The sequence below is a fragment of the Lycium ferocissimum genome, unplaced genomic scaffold, assembly GCF_029784015.1.
Source record: "Lycium ferocissimum isolate CSIRO_LF1 unplaced genomic scaffold, AGI_CSIRO_Lferr_CH_V1 ctg5285, whole genome shotgun sequence".
NCBI lineage: Eukaryota > Viridiplantae > Streptophyta > Magnoliopsida > Solanales > Solanaceae > Lycium > Lycium ferocissimum.
In genome coordinates, this window is record NW_026725933.1 from 25,309 (window position 1) to 48,117 (window position 22,809).

The 22,809-nt window shown below is 35.4% G+C and overlaps 2 protein-coding genes across 2 annotated transcripts; one reads left to right on the forward strand and one right to left on the reverse strand.

The window, feature by feature from the left end:
* The first annotated feature begins 8,964 nt into the window (after window positions 1-8,964).
* On the forward strand, window positions 8,965-10,759 carry LOC132044835 (protein STRICTOSIDINE SYNTHASE-LIKE 13). Its single transcript, XM_059435371.1, has 4 exons — window positions 8,965-9,532; window positions 9,605-9,889; window positions 9,979-10,146; window positions 10,228-10,759. The coding sequence occupies exons 1-4, from the start codon at window positions 9,162-9,164 to the stop codon at window positions 10,625-10,627; spliced, it is 1,224 nt and encodes a 407-aa protein (XP_059291354.1). The 5' UTR covers window positions 8,965-9,161; the 3' UTR covers window positions 10,628-10,759.
* Window positions 10,760-19,469: 8,710 nt separating this feature from the next.
* On the reverse strand, window positions 19,470-22,800 carry LOC132044834 (uncharacterized). The gene is made up of 3 exons (XM_059435370.1): window positions 22,700-22,800; window positions 20,735-21,198; window positions 19,470-20,125 (listed from the first exon to the last, which is right to left on the reverse strand). The coding sequence occupies exons 1-3, from the start codon at window positions 22,770-22,772 to the stop codon at window positions 19,811-19,813; spliced, it is 852 nt and encodes a 283-aa protein (XP_059291353.1). The 5' UTR covers window positions 22,773-22,800; the 3' UTR covers window positions 19,470-19,810.
* Window positions 22,801-22,809: the final 9 nt, after the last annotated feature.

Consider the following 22,809-nt stretch of genomic DNA (forward strand, 5'->3'; position numbering starts at 1 on the left):
AAACCTTACCAAGTTCAAGTTGCTCAAGATACTCCAAACTTTCTTCCACACTAACGGGTTTAGTCTCTTCTCTAAGCCAATCATGGGCGCAAATAAGAGATTGCACACAATTAGGAGTCAATGAACTTCTAAATGGATCAAGAATACGTCCCGTACTAAATGCACATTCCGATGCCACACTAGAAACCGGAATAGCCAACACATCACGAGCCAACTCTGAAAGAACGGGAAATCTAGGAGAATTTATTTTCCACCAATCTAAGACCTTAAACTCAACACGTTCATCTTCAGGCTCTTGTTCTTCACTAATGTATCTATCCAACTCTGATTTAGCACCCCCACATCCAGAATCTTCCTTTTGTTTCTTCAAGTGAAGCTTAGTTCTCAAAGCTTTTGCTCTCAAAGAGGTGTCAGAACTAGAAGATACATCAGATGAGCATTGAGATGAAGAAGATGTAGATGGAGATGATTTATGATGAAATTCTCTTGAATAATTTTTTAGATACTCTCCAAACAAAGATTTCATATAATCATACACTCCTTCGCTTACTTTCTTTCCTACATCCTCCCCAAATAGCTCGTCAAGCCCAAAGCTAACATACACAAACTTATTACAAGGATCCAACACGAAAGTAATAAAAATCATTTTGTTCATCTTTTCAGGATCACCCCAATACTTTTTAAACTTTTCTCTGATCCGCTCTGCCATTTTACTCAAACTAAGATCTTCACTTGCTAAACACACTTTCAAATGTACATCAAGCTCACATATATCCTCAAAATGAATATTAGAAATAACATAATGTGAACCTGAAACCTTTATGGTGAGCTCGTGAAATATTTCAAGAAACTTTATCACATTCCTTACATTAACCCAATAATCACATAGAAGAGGACCTGCAACACTTCCATCTTCAAGAACATGAGTAGAAAGATAATTATTAAAATTCTCATCAAAAAGATCAAACCTATCAAAGGCCTTCTCAAAGTTTTGTGCCGTATCCAACATCAAGTGGGTGGAATTCCACCTAGTAGGCACATCTAGCTCTAATGTTTTAGAACATTCCACCATTTGAACTTCACAACATTTCTTAAAGTGACTTCCTCTTGCCGAAGACGATCTAACATACCTCACCATTTGCCTAACACGTTTGACAGAAGCATCAATTTCCTTCAAACCTTCTTGCACAATTAGATTAAGTATGTGTGCCATACATCTCACGTGAAGATGCTTACCATCCATTATATTAGTTCCCCGCATATTTAACCGTTTAGACAATTCTCTGACTGTAACATCGTCGGAAGAAGCATTATCAACAATAACAGAAAAAACCTTATCCAAGTTCCAATAAAGCAAACAATTACTAATAGCCTCTGCCATATGCTCACCCTTATGACTAGTTATAGGGCAAAAATTCAGTATTTTTTTATGCAAAATCCAATCTTTATCAATATAGTGAGCAGTCAAACACATATAATTAATTCTTTGCAACGATGTCCATGTGTCAGTGGTAAGGCAGATTTTTTATTTTGCTTCTCTAAAATTCTTCTTCAAATCTTGTCTCAATTCGCCGTAAAGTTCATAGCAATCCCTTGTTATTGTTCTACGGGAAGGAACTTGAAATAAAGGTTGGACTACATTCATAAACTTCTTGAAGCCTTCCTTTTCTACAAAGCTAAATGGTAGTTCATCTATAATTATCATCTCAACTAAAGCCCTCCTAATTGATTGTTGATCAAATTCCCAAAGCGACTCATCCTTAGATGCAAAATTTATCTTTTTCTGAGTGCAAGTTTCAATCTTGACTTTATATACTGCGCACCTCAAAGTTATATGTTGTCTCAATCCCGTTGTCCCATTTATAGTTGTATCAGCGGCATAAAGATTTTTACAATGTTTACACCTCGCTTTACCAATACCATTTACAACGACCTTATCAAAATGATCCCAAACCGCTAATCTAGATCTTATTTCTTTTCTTTTCTTTGTTACCTGGGTCTAGGTGTCAAGTGAGTTGTCATGTCATTGCTATCATCTATATTAGGTATACTATCAGTTGAACCGGCCGCACTTAGTCTAGTTTCATTTGCCATCTATGAAAAATTAAAAAGAGAAACTATAAGATAGAGCTCTATAGCAACAATTACCAGTTTCAAAAAAAAAATAGAGCTCTATAGCAGTAGAGTAGTTCAACAACCACTCAAAAAAACCAAACAAGAAGCAGCAAATATGCAGTTATGCACATAAAGAAAATCTAGCAGTTACAGTATAAACACTTCTTGCCCAGATTTCTCCAAAACTGCAAGAACAGATGTTATCTTCTTCTTTTCTTAACAATTCTAAAGATACCCACTGATAATTTAAGAAAATTTAACACCACGTAATAAAGATTCAAACTTTACTGAAAAGGAAAAGAATTGAAAACAAATCCATCCCAATACAAATTCAGTGATCCTTTATCCAAAACTAGCTAGGGTTCGGTGAAGAAAGAAATTAAGGTTCAAACTTATGAAAAGGAAAGAACAATCAAACTGAGAAATTATAAGGAGAAAATGAAATTACCTTAATTAAGAAATTAAGAAGTGAGAAAGAAAGTGAACTTCCACCGCCACTAGTGCCTGAGAGACCGTCGCTGGTGCCTGAGAAAGTCGAAAGACCGTCGCCGCTGGTACTTAGGTTTGTGAGGACTGTGAGGACTAAGGAGAGAAGTCGGACAGAGCGTGAGCGTTAGGGCTTAGGAATTAGGATATATAATTTGGGTCTTAGGGATGGGCTTCAGGGCTTGGATAGTTGGATATATTAATTTGGGCTTGAGAGAGTGAAGTGGGCTGACTGCTGAGTGATATTAGATATGAGGGTTGTAAAAATTATTTAGCAAATTTTTGGTTTAACCGAAATACCGAAGAACCGGTGAACCGGAACTGAACACCGAACCGAACACCGAATTTTCTATTAAGAAAAAACCGAAACCGAACCAAAAAAATTGAAAAACCAAAACCGAAACACTGAAAAATTGAATTAATTCGGTTCGGTCCGATTTTTCGACTTTCGGTATTTATGCCCACCCCTAACGAATACTCCATATTCTGTATCTGAAGCATTTGTTTATCTGTATTTATATATGTGGGGCCTCGGCCCAAAATAAATGCACAACTATGGCCTCCGCCAAGTAGTGCGTCAGTCGATGGCCTCGGCCAAGTATACATATACATAAGACTGTTCCCTTGGGTAATCACATATGTTCAATTATTCATTAATTATTATTAAAGACTGAGATCACTGGAATAATGAACAATACTAAACTGAGACACATATTCTAGAACTGACTGTGGGGACTGAAGTCTTGGTTATTTCTAAGCGTACTAAATTTCTAGACTGAGACTCATGGGTATGAAACACGAGTCTATTTAGATTACGTTCTGGGTCCACAACGTTCGGAATGAAAGTCATGAACAAATAATGAAACTGGAGAACAACAATGCTGCAGCTATTCATGGAAACTAAAGCAAAACTGTAATTCTGAGGCAACTGTAATAATCAATAAACTGTTTCGTAGGGAGAATTATCAATGTTCCCAAACGTAGAGTTAGCCTCACATACCTTAATTCTAGCCTCTGAGCATAATACAACGTTCGTCAACCATTTTAACTTTAATCTATAGCATTACAAGTCAAAGGGATTCCATATTAGCGATAATATTCATGTTTTGGTCATCTAAGCATTTTATCAAACACTTGGTGGGCATAAAGCTCCACAACCTTCTTTAATGGTGTTTTCTTCCCCCAATTCCCATTCTATTACTTTTAGGTGATTCTACAATCTTAGTTATGTGTAATTAACATCATTCTTCATCACCCATATGATTGCAACAATCTAAAACCCTAGCATAGTTCGTGTAATTCTCTTTACTAAACCCATTTACTATTCTCCCAAGAACTCATCAATTCACTATCATCAATGATTAGAGAGTAGAAGCATAACCTTTTTGAAGTTCAATCCTCTTGAGTTCAAGTTCTAGGGTTTCCACGCCCAACAATAATGTTCCACTCACAACTCTATCGATTAGAAGGGTTTACTCAAGTTAGAAAGGGATTAGGGACTTGAATTCAACCTAGAATCATGAAAAAACTTACATTGGAGGTTTCTTGAGGCTTGGGACTTTTTCCCTCTGACTTTAGGGTGATATTTCGTGGCTACGGGTGTTAGGGAAATAAACCCCAAACTTAAATATAACTTAAAACGCGAAAACCCGACTTTTGACCCGAAACCCGACCTTTTACGCAATGGGACCACGATGCACATGCAGCGCGTGAACCCTTGAAGGTCAGTGGTTAGAGAGGGTGTTTTTTTTTCGATCAGTCCGTGACGCGGGGCCTTCGCGCTCGCCCTCACAAGCGACATGTGTCGGTTCTGAGCAGTATTCGGTAAAATGGGCATAACTTCTTGTACAGAGCTCTGTTCAGGCGCCATTATATACCGTTGGAAAGGTATTTCAAAGGATCACAAATTTCATGTTTTAAGTTTTCTCAAATTCTCAACGTATTTTCATGAAATTGGACTGGAAGGAAGACGTATCGAAAACTTAGCCGATTCTATAGAATTTTAAGCGCCTTACTATTAGCCATCTTGAGACGATCATATCTCCTTATTCTAATCTCTGATTGGCCTGGTCCTTATATCTTTAGAAAGGTATTTTTACGTACTACAACTTTTATTAAGGATACTTTCCCAAATTCCCAACTAATCAAGGAGTTATGGCTGCCCAAATCAGGCCTATCAGCCATTTTCCCAAAACGTTCATACCTTCAGTTTTTTTCCACCAAATCTCTAACAATACGAGTCTAACCTTAGTTCTGAGATACGGGGTGTAACAGGTGGAGTCCTAATAGATAAACAAAAGACAAAATGAGTGATATTAATTGATATAAAATATTTAAATAATAATTTGAGAAAGCTAGTAAATGACTATTTTGTTTATTGTAGAGCCTTTTAATGAAGGGCAAAAAGTTCAATCAACGGTTCTAAGGCCCTTCGTGCTTTTAATATAGTACTAGTTTCTATATACGTGCCTCGCACATAAATCCCTGAATGTGAAAAACAGGATGAAAAGATAATAGGATAACGTAAGAAAGTAGATATTAATAGTTTTTGATGTTAGGCGCGACTAATAGTTAGCATCGTAAGATATGTGAACGTTGTAATTAAGTGATATGCCATTAGCAGGGTGTAAGATCAAAACCTTATATCTTACAACAATTACAATTAACGAATAAATTGTGTTCCATTAATCAAAAAATTCTAGAGTCCAAACAAGGGTTGTAGAAGCTTTCTCCCCAGATACTCCCATATATATTTATTTATCACAGTGCTGTAAAATAATATCCCTACACGCCGACCTTCTCGAAGTAACCAAAGGATGATATTTGTCAAAGAAGATTCTTTGGTAATATTGTGCTTCCCTATCGCTCATAGCAGCACTTAGAACTACATTTCTTCTTCCTACTCTTCTTGAACCATATTAAACCTAGGCTGGATAAGAAACCTGTGAAATACTATTTCACATTTCTTATACGTTGCTATTGTTTAAGGGGGAATTAGTATGGCAATGGATTGGCATCCCCTTAATTATTTAAAGATCATTAATTGATTTCAAAGTCTTAAATATTTGTAGGTGAAGATTTTAGTTTTACAATTTTATCCAATGCAGGATTATACCTTTGAAGTAATTAAATTATATATAGTATGATGACTTAATAAAATTAATTAGATATGAGAAGAAATGAAAGACGGATGGCTATCAGAATTAGGGCTGTTTTTTCTATAGATATGATTAGGGGCTGGAACTTTTTTTTTTTTTTAATAGATGTGCCTTTTCTATATCCATGTAGGATTTATTTTCTTCTGCATGATCTTCAGATGTGGTGGGATCGTTTGTTTTGGGATTTTTTTCTTTTGACAATAGCTTCTTTTTTTCTTTGGCCTTGAGTATTCATCCTTGAAGATCTTATAATATAAGTACGATGACGCATGTTATTTGATATCTAAGATACTTGAATATGTCGCTTAAAACAAAAGGTGGAGTTAGTAAAATTTCACGGAGCTTCTTTCTTTTCCCTTGGCAATAAAAGCTTTCATTCATGTTGATTAGAAATTTAATTTTTGTCTTATATTCAAAAATTAATATCTCAGTAACATAGCCTTCCATACAACAACTAAATTTTGTCACCGAAATAAAACATAAAAAACAAGTGTATATTTCAACAACCAATGCATACATCATTAATAATTTAGAATAGAAGATTTACCATAATTATTATATATGTGAATACTCATTATTCTGATCTCCAAGCTGTCGACTAACGTCTCTGCATTAAGAAGTTGGGGCAGTAAAAAAAATGGTTATTTTCACAAAAAATATTTCAAAAAACTAATATCTCTATGCTTTGGGATTTAACAAATACAACTCGATATAAAATACCAGCAAAATATGAATTAGACACATTACTTTATATGAATAAAACATAATTTTGACCTTACATATACTGTGTAATTTTTTAACACAGGATGTGCCGATGAACCTTCTTCTGATACCATAGCTCCGCCCATGCCTGCACTGAGAAAAAAGAAGAAGAAACTAATAGATGTATTGCATTACTTTATTTCTTAAAAATCCGAAACATGTAAAAGAAGACAATAAAGGAGTGAACTTTGATCGAGATTCAAAATAGAAAATCATGATTTTATGACGTGAAGATAAAATACCATATTTTTGGAGATGAAGAACACGTGAAGTTGAAAAAATAAGATGAAAAATATTTTTCCGTCTCTATATTGAGTATTATGAAGGGTTTGTGGGGATATCTTTATGTGAATCAAGTTAATGAAGAAATCTATTTGGTTTCAAACTTCAAAAAATTAGTTTCTATGACGTGGTTAAAGTTCAGCAGTAATAGGAATACACTCGTAACCTGTGTAGCTAATAGATAATACTCCTACTTTATGTTGAGTAAGTTAATTAGATTAGGTTTAAGAAGTATGTTAAATAAGAAATAGGATTAGAGCTTATTAAGGGTATAAAAGTCGTTTAATATTTTAAGGTTATTTTGGTCAACCAACATTTATATTCATGCACTACACCAAAAGAGGCTTTTAATAGCAATATATTTTTCTTTTAGCGGCAATAGTTATTGCCACAAAAACATTTACCAGCAATTGGTTAATGCCATTAGATCCAAGGTCGGTAAAGCCTTTAGCGGCATTTATTGTTATGGCTGAAGTTTGGTATTGCCGGTAATAATTGATTCTAGAATATAATTAGCGGCAATTAAGTTATTGCCGCAAATTAATTGCCGCTAAAAGCATATTTTGTTATAGTGATGCTTTTAAAATAATATATAGATAGATAGACAATATAGATATATATCTTTCCGTTAGACTTATTAGCATGCATATATATATATATATATATATATATATATATAAAAGTGCCAGATTGTGTATCCTGCTATTGTTATCATATTTAGCTTATAGGGTTCGCTTAATGGGTAGTGGTTCGTTGGGTGCGCTTTTATGATCTAAGTGTCAGATCGTGACGTTGTGGTGGAAATCAAGTTTCGATTTCAGCCTAAGTTCGTTCATTTTTTTGCGCGGATTGCCCTTCTTTTGGGGTGGTCTTTAAATTTTGCCCCTCATATTTGTGGTCTTTAAATTATGCCCCTCATATTGTTGGTCTTTAATTTTTGCCCTTCGCATTGCAACTTTGAGCTTTCACGCAGAAATCATGAGGTTCTGAGTTCGAACCCCCGCTCAAGCATAAATTAAAAAAAAAATTGCAAGGCAAGGTTTGGGTCGCGTGTATGCCGGACCCGGCATACTCTTGTTAAGGAATTACAAATTTTATGCCGGACCCGGCATACTCATGCCTTATGGGCAGACTTGGCATAAGTATGCGGTCCGCATAACTTTGATAATTCCTTCACAAGTTTATGCCGGGGGCATACTTTTAATGGGCAAACTTTTATGCCGGACCGCATAAACTTGTGAAGGAATTATCAAAGTTATGCGGACCGCATACTTATGCCAAGAATCGCCCATAAGGCATAAGTATGCGGTCCGCATAACTTTGGTAATTCCTTCACATATTTATGCGTGGGGGCATACTTTTAATGGGCAAACTTTTATGCGGACCGCATAAACTTATGAAGGAATTAATCAAAGTTATGCCGGACCGCATACTTATGCCAAGTCCGCCCATAAGGCATAAGTATCGGGTCCAAGATAACTTTGGTAATTCCTTCACAAGTGTATGCCGTTGGGGGCATAGCGAAATTTAAACTCTGCCTTGCGAATTTTTTTAAAAATTTTGACTGCGTGTGGGTTCGAACCTGAAACCTATAGATTTTAGCCGAAGGGCAAAATTTAAAGATTTCAAATATGAGGGGCAAAATTTAAAGACCACCCCAAAAGAAGGGCAATTCTGCGAATTGCCCAAGTTCGTTTAGCTCGCTCAACCAATTAGCTTAGTTTGATCCTACATGGTAGACCCAGTCCAACGGCCTACATTTATTTTATTACTCCCTCCGTCACGTTTACTTGTCATGTTTTGTTTTTCGAGAGTCAAACTGCATAAATTTTGACCAACATTTAAGATGTATTTTTTCATCATATTAGTATGAGAAGAATTGCAACTTATAGCATTTTTCGTATAGTTTCCAAATATCTAAATTTTATTTTTAAAATATTGAATTAATATAATTTAAGTTAGCTCCGAATATTAGTCAAATTGACTCTCGAGAAGCAAAACGTAACAAGTAAAAGTGGACGGAGGATGTATATTGTACTTGTGTCTAAGTATAAACATTGGTTTCTAGATGGTTGCTGCTCCAATGATGATGTAACTCAAAGCATAAATGGTTGCTGCTCACTATCATAAAACAATAGACCAAAAAATTTATACACTTTCTTCAGATGCTTAGGTTTTGATTATCAACAAGAAGTAGCAATGCAGAAAACATGACTAACAAATGGACAACTTACTTCCAACAACAAGTGGATCACAAACATTATGTGTCTTCATCCTATAACATAGTGAAATTTTACATTTCCAGTTTGAACAGCTTAAACCTCACCTTCCAACTACGGATACCTATCATATCCTCACATGGAGAAGAGGATCCAGTTGATGAGAAGTCAGATAGTTTCACAACGTCCTCACTTGTTTCTTCTTTCACTGGCTTTTGCTTTCTTTGTGGCAGATCCATTCAGTTTAAGTCCGGTAGGGGATAATGACTTCAAGCCAGTGAAGAATGACATTGCACCATACAAGCAAGTCATGGAGAGTTGGCGCGGAGACAAGAATAACCGGTTAGGCCTCGGCAATTTGGAGTTTGTTAATGAAATTTACGGTCCAGAATCACTAGAATTTGATAATTTGGGTCGTGGCCCATATGCGGGACTAGCTGATGGACGCATTGTAAGGTGGATGGGGGAAGATGCTGGCTGGGAAACATTTGCACTTGTCACCCGTAACTGGTAAGCATCTTCAAAACAACTAGATGTATTGTTTTTTGTTTTAAAAAGAAATTGATATCAGTGTTTAAACAGGTCGGAGAAGGTTTGTAGTAAAGGAAAAGATTCAACAACAGCAAAGCAATGGAAAGTAGAGGGAGAATGTGGGAGGCCCCTTGGGCTAAGGTTCAATAAAGAGACGGGGGATTTGTACATAGCAGATGCTTACTATGGCCTCCTAGTTGTGGGTTCTGAAGGAGGCGTCGCAACGTCCTTGGCTACACATGTTGAAGGCAATCCCATACTCTTCGCCAACGACCTTGATATCCATACTAATGGCTCCATCTTCTTCACCGATACTAGCAAGAAATACAACAGAGTGTACGTGAACACATCAATTCTTCATCAAATACGTACAAGTAATGGTTTATCATAAATGAATTTTCTTTTATATATATGTGTGTGTGTAGGAACCATTTTCTCATAATGTTAGAAGGAGAAGACACTGGTAGACTTCTTAGGTACGATATTGCTACAAGATCTACTCATGTCGTCCTGGATGGATTGACTTTCCCTAATGGAGTACAATTATCCAAGGACCAAACTTTTCTTCTCTTCACTGAAACAACCAATTGCAGGTATCCATCCCTCTGTCTAGTATATTTCAAGATCCAATTGATTTTAGACAATTTTTTTCCTCTTAACTGTTACCTGTTCAGGCTGATGAAATACTGGCTAGAAGGTCCGAAGACAGGCACAGTTGAGATTGTAGCAAACCTGCCAGGATTTCCTGACAATGTAAGGGTGAATGAGAAAGGTCAATTCTGGGTTGCAATTGATTGTTGTCGTACTCGAGCACAAGAAATTCTCATACATAATCCATGGATGAGAAGCGTTTACTTTAGATTACCATTTCCGATGCGTTACCTGGCTAGATTGATGGGGACCAGAATGTACACTGTTATCTCACTCTTCAATGAAAATGGAGAAATTATTGATGTTCTTGAAGATAAAAAAGGCCTAGTTATGAAGCTGGTTAGTGAAGTTAGAGAAATAAATGGGAAGCTATGGATTGGGACTGTGGCTCATAACCACATTGCCACCCTTCCATACACCTAAAACTTTGGACTGGGTATCTATGTTTGGACTTTCTGCTTTTACTTATTTATAGTATTTATTAATTTTGCAATGTTAGTATGGTTTGATTTATGTGTAACAAAACTAATGAATAATAGCCCAGCACTTGTTTAACCCATTGGATCTTGTCGCTCCCAAACGCACACGCAAGTATACGTTGTCGTACAAGTAATATAAGATTTTAAGTCCAGATATCGTAACTACAAGGACTTATACTTTCTTGTTTAACTAATTCAGCTTTCGTTGTAACTATTCAAGATAGTAAAATCAAGAGGTTTTGTTGTAACTAAACTATGATCGAAAGAAACAAATAAATATGAGTATTTTGTGACGGAGACAATTGTGACGAAGACTGTAAGATTTATCAGATGAGAAAGAGTTCCAGGGTCATGGCTTTCAACAATCCAGTTAAGTCTTCTGACAATTCTACCTATCTTATTTCTGGGTTACTAGTTGACGGGTTTATGTTAACTTTATGATATTCTTTCGAACTACTCACAAGCCTGTAGATGCTACTCTTAACGTCTATATTTCTATGATCGCAAGAAGTAACAAGAACGCATTTATATCTCTGTATCCAACTAAGTTGGGCTAAAGGGTATATTTCTATCCTCAGTAGCGAAACGATAAATCGAACAAACTCTATTTATTCTTGTTACGTTCGTGAATTTCCTCTTTCAAGTTCAACTCACGCACCACAGATAGTGTTTAATTAGTGATCAAGTAATTAAATAATTAAGCACAAGAATAAATAAGCAACCCAAATGATGGAAATTTAATAGATAATAATTATCGTCAAACAACTATCATGTCTTTACCACAACCCTAGAATAAAAGAGTTTATCTCCACAGACACGGAGGAAAAACAACAAATCATCCGAATAAAAACGTTAAAACTAGTACTACAGAGAAGGGAAGATAAAACCCTATAACTACAGCCTCCACGGCGGCTCCAACCTCTCTCTAGGTCCAAAGTTCTTAACTCCGGGTTTCAGTTATCTAAAGTTCTGAACTCCAAGTTTCAAGTTATCCGAAGTTGTGTAAAATTGTGACTTATGGAATATTTATAGGTGTAGGAAAAAAGCCCAAATAAAATAACTGAGTGCAAAACTAATCTATATATCTATATAAAGCAAGGACTTAGGCCCGGTGACGTGGCATGCCTCAAAAGCCAGCATTCCTATTTATCTATTTTCCTAGAACTTAGCCTTTTTCCTATCTTAAAATAAGGGGAAAAATAAATTTAAACAATAAAACAGTCACCTTCTTGTGTCTCTTCGTTGACATCCAACAGTCGCCTTCTTGTGTCTCTTCGTGGACATCCAATTAAGAAAATAACTGTCCCTTGCCTTTAGCCTGCTATGTGCACTTGAATGAAACCACAACAGAAAGAAAAGCGTTTTTGAAACTTCCACACGCCCCATAACTGACACTTTAAGTATCTGGATATATTTGCATCATAAAAGGCTAACCTATGGTGGAATACAAAATTGCTACAACATTTAAGGATGAAGAGTCGGTGCGTGTCGCCATGCTCCAAAAAAATGTCTAGATCCATTCACTATCATTCATAGATGATTACAACCAAGCGGCTAGAACCGTTATTACTTTCTTGGGATGTCCTCCAACAAGTTTTACATGCATTCCTCTGGTGTTTGTTGTATATACTAATTAATCATTTTTCCCATTATATTAATCTTCTATTGTTTTTTATCCAGTGTTTTTTGTTTGGATATATGATATTTAGCACACATTCTTTCTCTGCAACTGTACATATGATTTCCTTTATATATAAGTTTGCGAAAGCATATATGGAATAATCATATTATTGTTTGCCTTCATTCATGTTTGTGAATTAATCATTTCATACTGTGCACTTAATTTGTTTAGCTTTATACATATGATTGATGATCTCATTTGTTTTATTGTCTAGATAGATTCTTTTTCCTATGGTCGTATGCACTTGGTGATAATTTATGGCGCTCTCGAATGGATCTTAATCCTTGGATATATTGTATATGTTGCAAGTTTCAACCAAATAAGTAAACGCTACACTTACGATGAGTACGACAAGGCTGCTATTTCCTTGTATTTTTACGTTATCAATTTATTCCTTTCTCCAATAGTTCTCAGTGTTGCTAAAAGTTTAAGAGGTTATACTTTATTGTATCTCTTCTCATGCGCGTATGTTCGTGTTTTGTTTTCCTACATTGCTGTTCTTTGATAAGTTATGGATATTTTGGTTTACTAACCATTTTATAAAATGCTTTCTTAATTAAAATGAAATTTCTTACTTGTATTTATTCTGGAAGTGATCAAGAGAAAAGTGTGTTCCATTTGCTGCATAAAGACTTCAAAACTGACTATATTTTCTCCAACTTAGTTGGGCATGAAAATAGCTAAATGTGAAATTATGTATGTCTCAAAAGGCGAAACTATCGGTCGTAGTTTGACAACCTATCTTCAGTAGGGGCCTTTAGTCTTTTGATTAGGGTAGAGGTCGCCCTTCAGAAAGAAAGACACAATATAGTAATGAATTAATTAATAAACCTTATACCTACACAAGGGGCTGGTCTCGATCTCGCTTCATTTAAAAATATGAATTGATTCTTATCATTAAGCAATAATTTATTGCTGAAAAATAATATTCTTTGTCGAATTCAAATATACGGATTCTAAATAATGAAGTGGACGAAGGATTTTCAATAACTGCACTCAGTACATTTGGGAAGTAATGTAGAATTTGAATAGTGGAGTTCTTATTTTGAAGTTCTTAGTTTCCGTATTCGCCCCTTTTAGTTTATAGGGTGGTTTAAGAACTTGTATTGAGAATGGAGGACTAAAAAATAACTAAGATTTAAGCCAAGTTTTTAGAAGTTAGGCATTTTTTTCTTTAGTTTTGAGGTTGATATATTGAAAGTCAGTTGGTGTGTATTATTTGTGTTCAGATCATGTTTCATAACCATATGTTTTTGGTATGTTTTGGAGTTGGGATCGAGATATTATTATCATTGTATTTGACTTTATCAAAATATGTATGGTTTTAATTAATCAGTAGCATCCTTTTCAATAATGGATGTGTTAACCATATACCTATGGTGCGTCATATGTATTGATGTTCTTTCTCATGTACATTTTCTAATGAGTTAGTATTTTTGAAACTTTGTTACAGAAAAGGTGACGTGACATCTTTCTTTGGCCAAGAAAACTATCTATTCTTTAATCTCATTTAAAAAAATATGTTTGGATAAAAACCCAAAAGTCACATCTCTTAATTGAAGACGTGTGAAGCAATTAAGAGTAACAATGGCCAACAGTTGATTATATTGAATGAATAATGGTGGATTATTAAGATTACAGAAATGGACAAGGTTCTTATAAACCTAAAGCAAATTAAGGCTTTTAATTTAATATATCCTTGAATGTGGTGATATTGGAGAATTAATTCTTCGCCTCATTCTCATATTTTTCCTCTCCTTAAATAAGCTTTGATGTCCTCTCTTTGGATAGCATTTTCCATCCAACCCTCGACTTTCTTTTCTAATTTATTTTTACTTTTTTTTAATGAAATTGAAGTCATTTTCCGACAATACAAAAGTTAGATAAGTTGATGTTAAATCTATGGCAAACTTCCTGCTGGGCAACAAAGAAAGGAAAGAAGGGGGTGACGATTTGAGAATAGAGAGATGGTTACAAAATTTGTTCATGCAGCTTTCGTTGTTGGTTAATTTAAATATTGATCTGAATTGCTTCTCCCGTTTCACTTTTCATTTCAAAAGTGGTTAACTAATATACATTATGACTCAAAGTAACTATGATTATGGGACTTTAAACTTTTTTTGTTGATATATAAATAATATCTGCATGCAAAATGTGATGAATTTGTTGGTTGTATATTTAAATACATTATCTGTAAATTATTTGACATCATCCGATATTTTAGTTAAATGTACTCATTGATATTGGACCTTCTGGAATAGGTACATGACCATGACTTTTCTCCCTATGAGCAGGCTAAGAAAAGATTACAAGATAGTATAGATATATGAAAAATTCTAGGAATGTGGAAGTGATATGACATCTCTCTTTGGCCAAAATCTTTCGGTCAAGTAATTTTATACATAATGTTATGATTTCAATTTTATTTTAAATTCGTTTTTATGACCGCGCGGACAAGTACTCTAGTTGGGAAATAATTTTGAGTCTGCGAATCCCTTCCCTGTGTCACAATATCTACAGCACCGCGTTAGTCACGAGCACCATTCTGCCAGGTACGTAACTCTTTTTTTCAACGGAAAAGGGTCATATTTTTCCCCGTACTTTCAGAAAAAATTATATTTGCCCTTCGTTATACTTTTTTGATATATTTGTCCTTCTCATTCAACTTTAGGGCTATATTTGCCCTTGTCTTTCTATTTTTGGGCCATATTTACCCTCCGTCCATTAAATTCCCTTGTCGCCGCCCCTATTTTCATACGTGGCACTTATGTGGAATTTTTTTCTCTTAATTTAAATCTGGTCCCAATTTTATTTTATTTGTCTATTGTTCTTCACCATTTTCCTTCAATGGAGACCACTCAAGCTCAAATTTGGCCAAGTTTATGGTGGCCTTAACATCACCGGTCGTGTACCTCACCATTTTCACTGTAAAAGCTAAAAGTTATTTTGACAAGCTCTAAAGCTTGTATTCGACTTCTTTAGATACCCAATGATAGCTTAGTTTTCATCAACAAAAATTACAACTTTTTTTACTTAAACCTGGCACGTATAATTACAAAATCAGCAAATTAAAGCGTGTTCTACTTTTTATAGATCCGACTGATCCCTTTTAAATATTAAACCAAAACCTTGTAAAGAAAAACGGGTAAACAGAAGATGTTGATACCAAAATTAAGATTTTGATACATAGAGTTGTCAAAGTGAAGTATAAAGTTGTGGACCTCAGAAAAGAAACAGAGAAAAGGGTTACCACAATTGATTCGGTTGCTCGCCGCCGGTGAATAGGACTTTTGAGTTTTCAAATTTTAATTTGTTTTTACTTCATTTAGTAGTACTAATAATAGCTATTCTCCTACTTCATTTACAGTGGCCCTAAAGTCACCACCAACAAAATCTAAATGCCTGAATGCTGCCGTGTACCTCACCATCTCCACTGTAAACTTTGCCAAATTGAGTTTCAGTGGTCTCCATTAAAGGAAAATGACGAAGAAGAATAGAAAAAATAAAATAAAAATGGGATTAGATTTAAATTAGGAGAATAAAAATTCCACATAAGCGCCACATATGAAAATAAAGATAGTGACAAGAGCAAATATATCAAAACAATATAATTGTGCCAACTCAATTAAATTTTGCCAACTCATTTTAATTGTAAATTCACTAATTTGTAAATTCGGAGTTTTGACCATTAAAAAGGACAGATATGTAAAAAGTATCTAAGTGGCTTTTTTCAAGCCATCAAAAAATATAACGCGCTTTTTCTGAGAGTACATGGACAAATATGACCCTTTTTCGTTTTTTCAATTGTAATTTTGCAAATGTAATATAACTCCTCCAATCATTGAATAATCATTATGTATCCTTTATTTTTTCCTCGTCTCCCACTGCCTCTCGTCTTCTTTTCCTTTATTTTCTTTTTTCTCTTTTTTTCATTTTTTATCCAATTCTGTTCTAAATTTCTTCAATTTCACAGCTTTTATTTCTACACAATAAAATATAATATTAAGCACAAAAAAATATAATTAATACTCAAATGATAATTAAAAGTATTAAAATGTGAGACAACAATGGCTAAATATATGCATTTTTAGCCAAATATCAGATCTCGTGAATAGTTCTTGAAGCTCATTGCATTTTGCACACTCAATGCATAAAAAAAAAAGGTTTTGCTTTCCACCCTATCCTTTTATTTCTCACAATCTGCCCCTTAACCTATTAATCTTATTGCCAAATCAGAAAAATAACTCATAACGTGGGCTTAGGATAGGAATTACAAAGAACAAAAGAGAGAAGTTGGAACCGAAGAGTACGAGGAGAAAGTTATATTTCATTCTGACCCTTCCCAAAGTTTTACTTGCTTTGCTTCAATTGAGTGTTAAGAAAGGAAGAAGTAACATACCCAAAGCTGTAGAAGGGCTAAATATCTTCTCGTCACCCATTACAACAAAAAGTTCATATATGGCGATATTGGATTTCAATATATTTGACATTTTAAAAGAAAACCGACGCAAGAAACATTTTAGGCGAGACAATTTAGGTTTGAATTGTAGAAAATGAGGAAGTAGCCAAATAACATACACCAGACGATAGTTTAATCAGGAGATGATACACATTGACGGACACTAAATCTTATCGTACTTAAATGAAGCAAAGTTCACAGGCTATCAAAGAAAACCAACGCAGAAACATTTTAGGCAAGCCATTTTAGGTTTGGACCATAGAAAAATGAAAAGGACGTCAAACAAAATACATTAGACGACTGTTTTAATCAGTAGACTATACACATTGACGGACACTAAAGTTCATACTTAAATGGAGCAAAGTTAACGGGCTGACAGAGAACATTATACTCTTTTTTCCCCCAAAAGAACATTATTTTGTGTTGTCCTATTCCACGTAAATAGTCCTGTTGAAAAATATTATTTGATCAGGTCCACCCATAGAGGGTATTAGATGACCCACAAGCCCATTAACTATTTCTCCACACTAAACTCTAAAGCTAGCCTATTTGAACACCACTATGGGTGCTTAAGAAAGGTTTGTCCATCATATAGAGTCGACTAGAGTTTACACATAAGATTTATCTCTGCATCAGAAGGGATATCTAGGACGTGGACAAAGGAATCCACCCGCTTCATGAGGATTTCTGACGACTGGTGACACGAGTCGGGGCTGCTGCAGATCCACTTTCGCTGAGGAGAAACTCATAAGTCTTGTAAACTACTCCCTCCGTCCCAATTTATGTGACACCATTTCTTTTTTGGTCTGTCCCAAAAAGAATGTCATCTTTCTATATTTAGAAACAATTTAACTTTATGAGATGATTTATAGACACACATTTATCTAAGACTTATTTTAGACCACACATTTCAAAAGTCTTCTTTGCTTTCTTATGTTCTGTGTCTAGTCAAATGGTGCCACATAAATTGGGACGAAGGGAGTTGTATTTACCGATCGAAATATTACATTGGTATCAGAGCTATAGGCTCACGTTCTGATTGTAGACATAATTAGTAAACAAAACATGTTTTTAGGGGTTTTATTGTGTTAAACCCGTAACTTAATTGCATTATTTCATGTTTGTAAATGCGTACTTTTTGCATTAAACCTCAGGTGTTTTGTAGATCTCATCGAGAGTGTTTCGATGATATACAGATCACAAAAATTTGGCCTTATGGTTTGTGAGTATTTGAATTTTTAATATCTAGGGTTTATCATTATGAATTTAGCCCTAAATTCAATAATCTCAATATTGTGCATTTTTTTGTGCAAATTAAGTTGGGTAATCTTTTACCGATGTGTATTTTAGCAAAACCATATAATAAATTGTGATTATCATCGAAAAATTGGATCGAATTTTAAAGAAAACCCGTTAGGTTTGTGTAAAAAAAATCAATTTGATCATATGAACGATTTTCCTAGAATTTAGGATGCAAAAAGTCACAAATAATTTGATCCATATATGTGACATACCAAGCTAAATCAAATGACTTGTAAAATCATGTCAAGTGCAGATGGCATGTTCTAGCTATGCAAACTTGTTGTTAGATCAATGTGATTGGTCCGGTAACTCAAATGGACCAATCAAAATCAACCAAAAGAGTTCATATAAAGCACAACTGCTTCACTCCTTGTAACTCTAAACAGAGGTCTCCATAAGGCTAGAAAGAGGCTCGAATTCATTACAAGAAGCAAGAGAGAACTTGTGGCTCAAAGGTCACAAATTTCTTTACAAGCACTCAAACATCCAAGATCATGATCAATACTAAGACAAATCAAGATTCAAAGCATGTTTGAGCTGAAGACTACTTATTTGTAGTGTGGAATCTAAAGTTATTATCCGTTGCAACCAACCTAGTATTCATGGCGAATAAGTCAAACGTGAATTTAAAACGAAGATTTGAAACCAAACTATTCAATTCCTTGAATCAAATCAAGTTCAAGCTCACAATAATTTATGTTCTTGTTAGAAAAGGTTGCGTCTAATATCTGCATGTATAAAGTAGTCCCATAGGACCCCGTGACCGGGGCTTAGCGTAATGGGTTCGGTAACATTCATGGTATCTTGAAATCAAATACTATATTTGTTGTTCAATTTTCTTTTCTTGATTATTTTCAAGTGCAAAATTTGTTGTTCGCCCAAACAAAGATAAGAAAGTAACATTTCCTCTACTTCTGCCCACCCCACCCCCCACCCTTTTTTTTTTGTTTGTTTTTTTTTTTGTTTTTGTGAGAATCAAAGCATCATCTGTATATGAATAAAGGGGAAAACCGGAAATAACCCAACAAAAAAAAGGAGCAAATACGTCTATTAAGAGCAACCAATCTGCAGAATTTGAAGAACCATGGCCAACATGTATAAATTATTTATGAACTTATTAGCAGGTAAGATTTATCCAGCAAGCACTTTTGAAAATCAAATATGCTGAGGTAACCAGTAAAATGACCAAGAAAATCTGAAACTCCAGTAGCATCGCACTGACTGATGAGTTGATAAAGAGTAGATTTAGCTAACCACATTGAAAATCACGACTAGTAACACTTTTCGGCATATTTTCTGAAAGGATATGAAGCCTGTCTCTGAGCAACACTAAAAAGAAACAAATTGCTGGAATAACTTTTACTTCCATAAATTCAAAAGGGTATTACACTGTCCGAGCTACAAAGTTACACTACCAATGGTGATATTCAAACTACTTCAGCTCTACCTGACTACTAAATAGGAGTATGGCATCCTCAATTAAAAGCCATAACTATGCCACAAGAACTCCTGTGGAACGTAGAGAAGATCTCAAATGAGCAGCCTACTTTGAGCAGTTCAGCTGCATGGAAAGTGTGGGATACCCACATTTTTCCTGGTCATCCACCATTATCATGAGGTTGTTGAACAAGTCAAAGCATCTACTAAGGCTATCAAAGAGTCGAAAAATCTACCATATATAAGAGTCACTGGCTATCAGGTTCACCTGGCATCTTACGATTCCAACCACCTGAACCGGCTTTACGCTCTCCTCTCTTTCTTTTGTTTTTGGGAAAATGAATCTCCGAGGCTAAGCACGACTTCAGTGTTGATTGTTCCTGAGATGCGGATGCTTTACCTGCTGCATTAGGTTCTGATGCAGAGGGAGGTGGATTAAAGCTTTCTTCGTCCACGTTATTTACCACATCTTGATGCTTCTCAAAGGATTTGTCATTATTCATCGTCAAAATGTGTCCTCCTACTTCGAATGCTTCATTATGTATGAGAATGTTATCAACGATCTGCAATTAGCAATACATAAAAATAGTCAATGCAGTTGAAAACAACCAGCCTTGAAACATCTTTATATGATTGAAGAGAACAGAGGGCGTAGACGGGACAACTTGCTTATTTGAGAAAACTATGGTCCTTTGGTTCATAGATAAGTGGTGATTATATGGGATAAGAGAATTAATCTCATTTTGGTTTATTTAAGGGCCTCCCACATCCTCCGTCTCCTAACCAGCTCTCTCACTCAATCACAGCCTTATTATTCTGTTTCCCTAATCTCTGCCTAGTTCATCTACAACAGGGGCTTATTAATAAGCAAAATATTCAACACATTGGTATGGACTGCAAATTCGAAAATACTTGACAATAAGGGTAGAATACTACTTTCGAAGAACATCTAACCACACCTACTAAGCCAAGCCCAAATGTTAATGCAAAAAAACATAATCTCTTCTACTCATACTATTTAAGAAATCCCAAGCACCAAGTATGAAATACAAAAGCTAATCCAACTTTTTAGTCCTAGGATTAAGTGCGAGGGCCACCCATTCATTAACCTAGCATAGCCAGAGATAACAACCATTATTATTATTATCTCTTGGAAAGGACATATATCTTACTCTTTCGCTTGAATCTCCAACTTGTGCCTGCTGCTGCGTGACATCCACAGAGGACAGAAGTCCTAATGTACTTTCTATTATGTCAGGAATAGGCATAGCCTCTCCATCGCTGGACATTGCACTGTCCGGCATGATGAAATCTCCGAGATCATAATCTACCACATGTTGAGATGTAGCATATAAACCTCCAGCTGATGTTGCGTCTCCATTGCATGCCGAGAATGTTGGGCTACGAATAGAGCTAGCCTGTCCATCAAGTGACATTAAATTCTCAGAGGAAGAAAACTTTATCTCATTTTTCGTCATCACCGTATCAAGTTGGTCTTTCAGCTTATGAACCCGACTATGTACTACTTCAATTTTCCGAAGGATCTGCTCTAGAAAACCATCGCTGTTCACGAGAGTTGACAAATCATCATCAATACCAAACTCATCCTGGCCATTGGTTTTCTGTTCTGCTAATGCTTCGCCATAAAAAGAAAATCAAAATAAGGAGCACCGAGTGAAATTATATCACAGAAACGATTTGTAAGCATATCAATGCCCTCAGTAGATATGCCAAACTTTGTGCAAGAATAGTATAAGTGTGAAAAAAAGAACAGGGAAATAGGATTATTTTATTATAAGACAAAGGTTATACTTGTTCTGCAAAACTAGGCAAAAGTGTGCATCCCCTGCCCCCTAAACCCCATCTCAGTTCCATTGAGAGGATCTGCTGACTCAGAAATAAAAGAAACTTGGTGAGTTTGCATAACTCTTCTCTTACAGCAAGGAAGGACAGACTCTTAAATCTCAACACTATGACTGACATACTTGTGAGCATAAACTGTAGTGAAGTTTGAGCATAAAGTGTAGTGAAGTTGTTGAAGTCCTTATTCTAAATTTTGAATTTAAACTTGGGCAAATGTGACCTTGACAATTTTATCCTCACTTCTCATTTTCTAATTTCATAATTACCTATAATACCTTATGTGATGAAAGAATAAAGCAGACAGAGGACAGGCTTGTTCTAGCAGACAGACACAGGTGGAGCACCGGTTATATGCACTTCCAAAATTTTAGAAACTTAAACCTGTCAAACAAAGTTCACACCAAAAATCTGAGCTAGAACTGATCTAGAATATATCGTGTCATTGCTCTCAAGTGCGAATTTTGCTAAATTTGAGCAGGAGGAAAAGCCATAATAGGTGGCACTGAAAGGGAATACCACAACCAAGCAGCCATGGCTGTTAGAAGGTCCATAAGTACTCTGCAGAGGTTTTGCAACTAGTCATAAGTTGACATAATATCTACAAAATCTTGGGTCTATGGCTTTCAAAAGGGTGAATTTTACTTAGTAAGAAAATGAAACCGCAAGAGAGTTGTAAGAGAGCCCATGGTGCACCATGCATTCCATGACTAGAAGATGATTTTCTATTAAATCAGACACACACATCAGTGAATCATTGAAGTTTCGTAATGACAGGTCCAATGCTTTTCTAGGTAATAGCGACTTGTGGTGTAGGTGACAGTTATTCCAAAGCATGTTACTCTATTTGGAGTGACATGTAGACTTAGTTAAGGAACATGCCACAGGTTTTGACAAAATTATTAAAGCAAATTTGGCGTGGCACGTTGCTTCAAAATGCAGGAATATAAAAGAATTGAAAGAAAAAGTATAGGAAGATGCAACATGCCACAACTGTAGCTTACCGAGGATGACGCTAGATAGGAGGATATGGAGGTCCAGCATTAGGATAGAAGGTTAGTAGGTAATCGAGTTTTTTCTAGTTTCCCTTATCAGTATTGTTGTTACTCTCCTACTATCTTATTCTTTGATTTTAATATGACCTGTTGTTTCCTTTGCTTCTGTTACAGTATTATGTGTTGTTACTACTGTTCTCTTCTCCTACTACTGTTTTTTTTAAAGGAGCTGTACCAAAAGGTGGTGAACAATGATGGGAAAACATGAACATTAATAGATACCTGCATTACTAATATCATCTCCAGGTGATGCACCATCCAAATCCAGCTTTTTATTTTCTGCAAGATGTAGCATGCCAAACTGGAATTTATCATGGTAACCAGAAACAAGG

Bases quoted from the DNA above. Each gene is read 5' to 3' on its own strand.
- LOC132044835 (XM_059435371.1), top strand. From the start codon at position 9,162: ATGGAGAAGAGGATCCAGTTGATGAGAAGTCAGATAGTTTCACAACGT. The intron at 9,890-9,978 runs GTACGTGAACAC...GTGTGTGTGTAG, and splicing joins AGCAAGAAATACAACAGAGT to GAACCATTTTCTCATAATGT. The intron at 10,147-10,227 runs GTATCCATCCCT...TTACCTGTTCAG, and splicing joins ACTGAAACAACCAATTGCAG to GCTGATGAAATACTGGCTAG.
- LOC132044834 (XM_059435370.1), bottom strand. From the start codon at position 22,772: ATGCTACATCTTGCAGAAAATAAAAAGCTGGATTTGGATGGTGCATCA. The intron at 21,199-22,699 runs GTATCTATTAAT...TTTATGGCGAAG, and splicing joins AGATGATATTAGTAATGCAG to CATTAGCAGAACAGAAAACC. The intron at 20,126-20,734 runs GTAAGATATATG...TGCTAATTGCAG, and splicing joins TTGGAGATTCAAGCGAAAGA to ATCGTTGATAACATTCTCAT.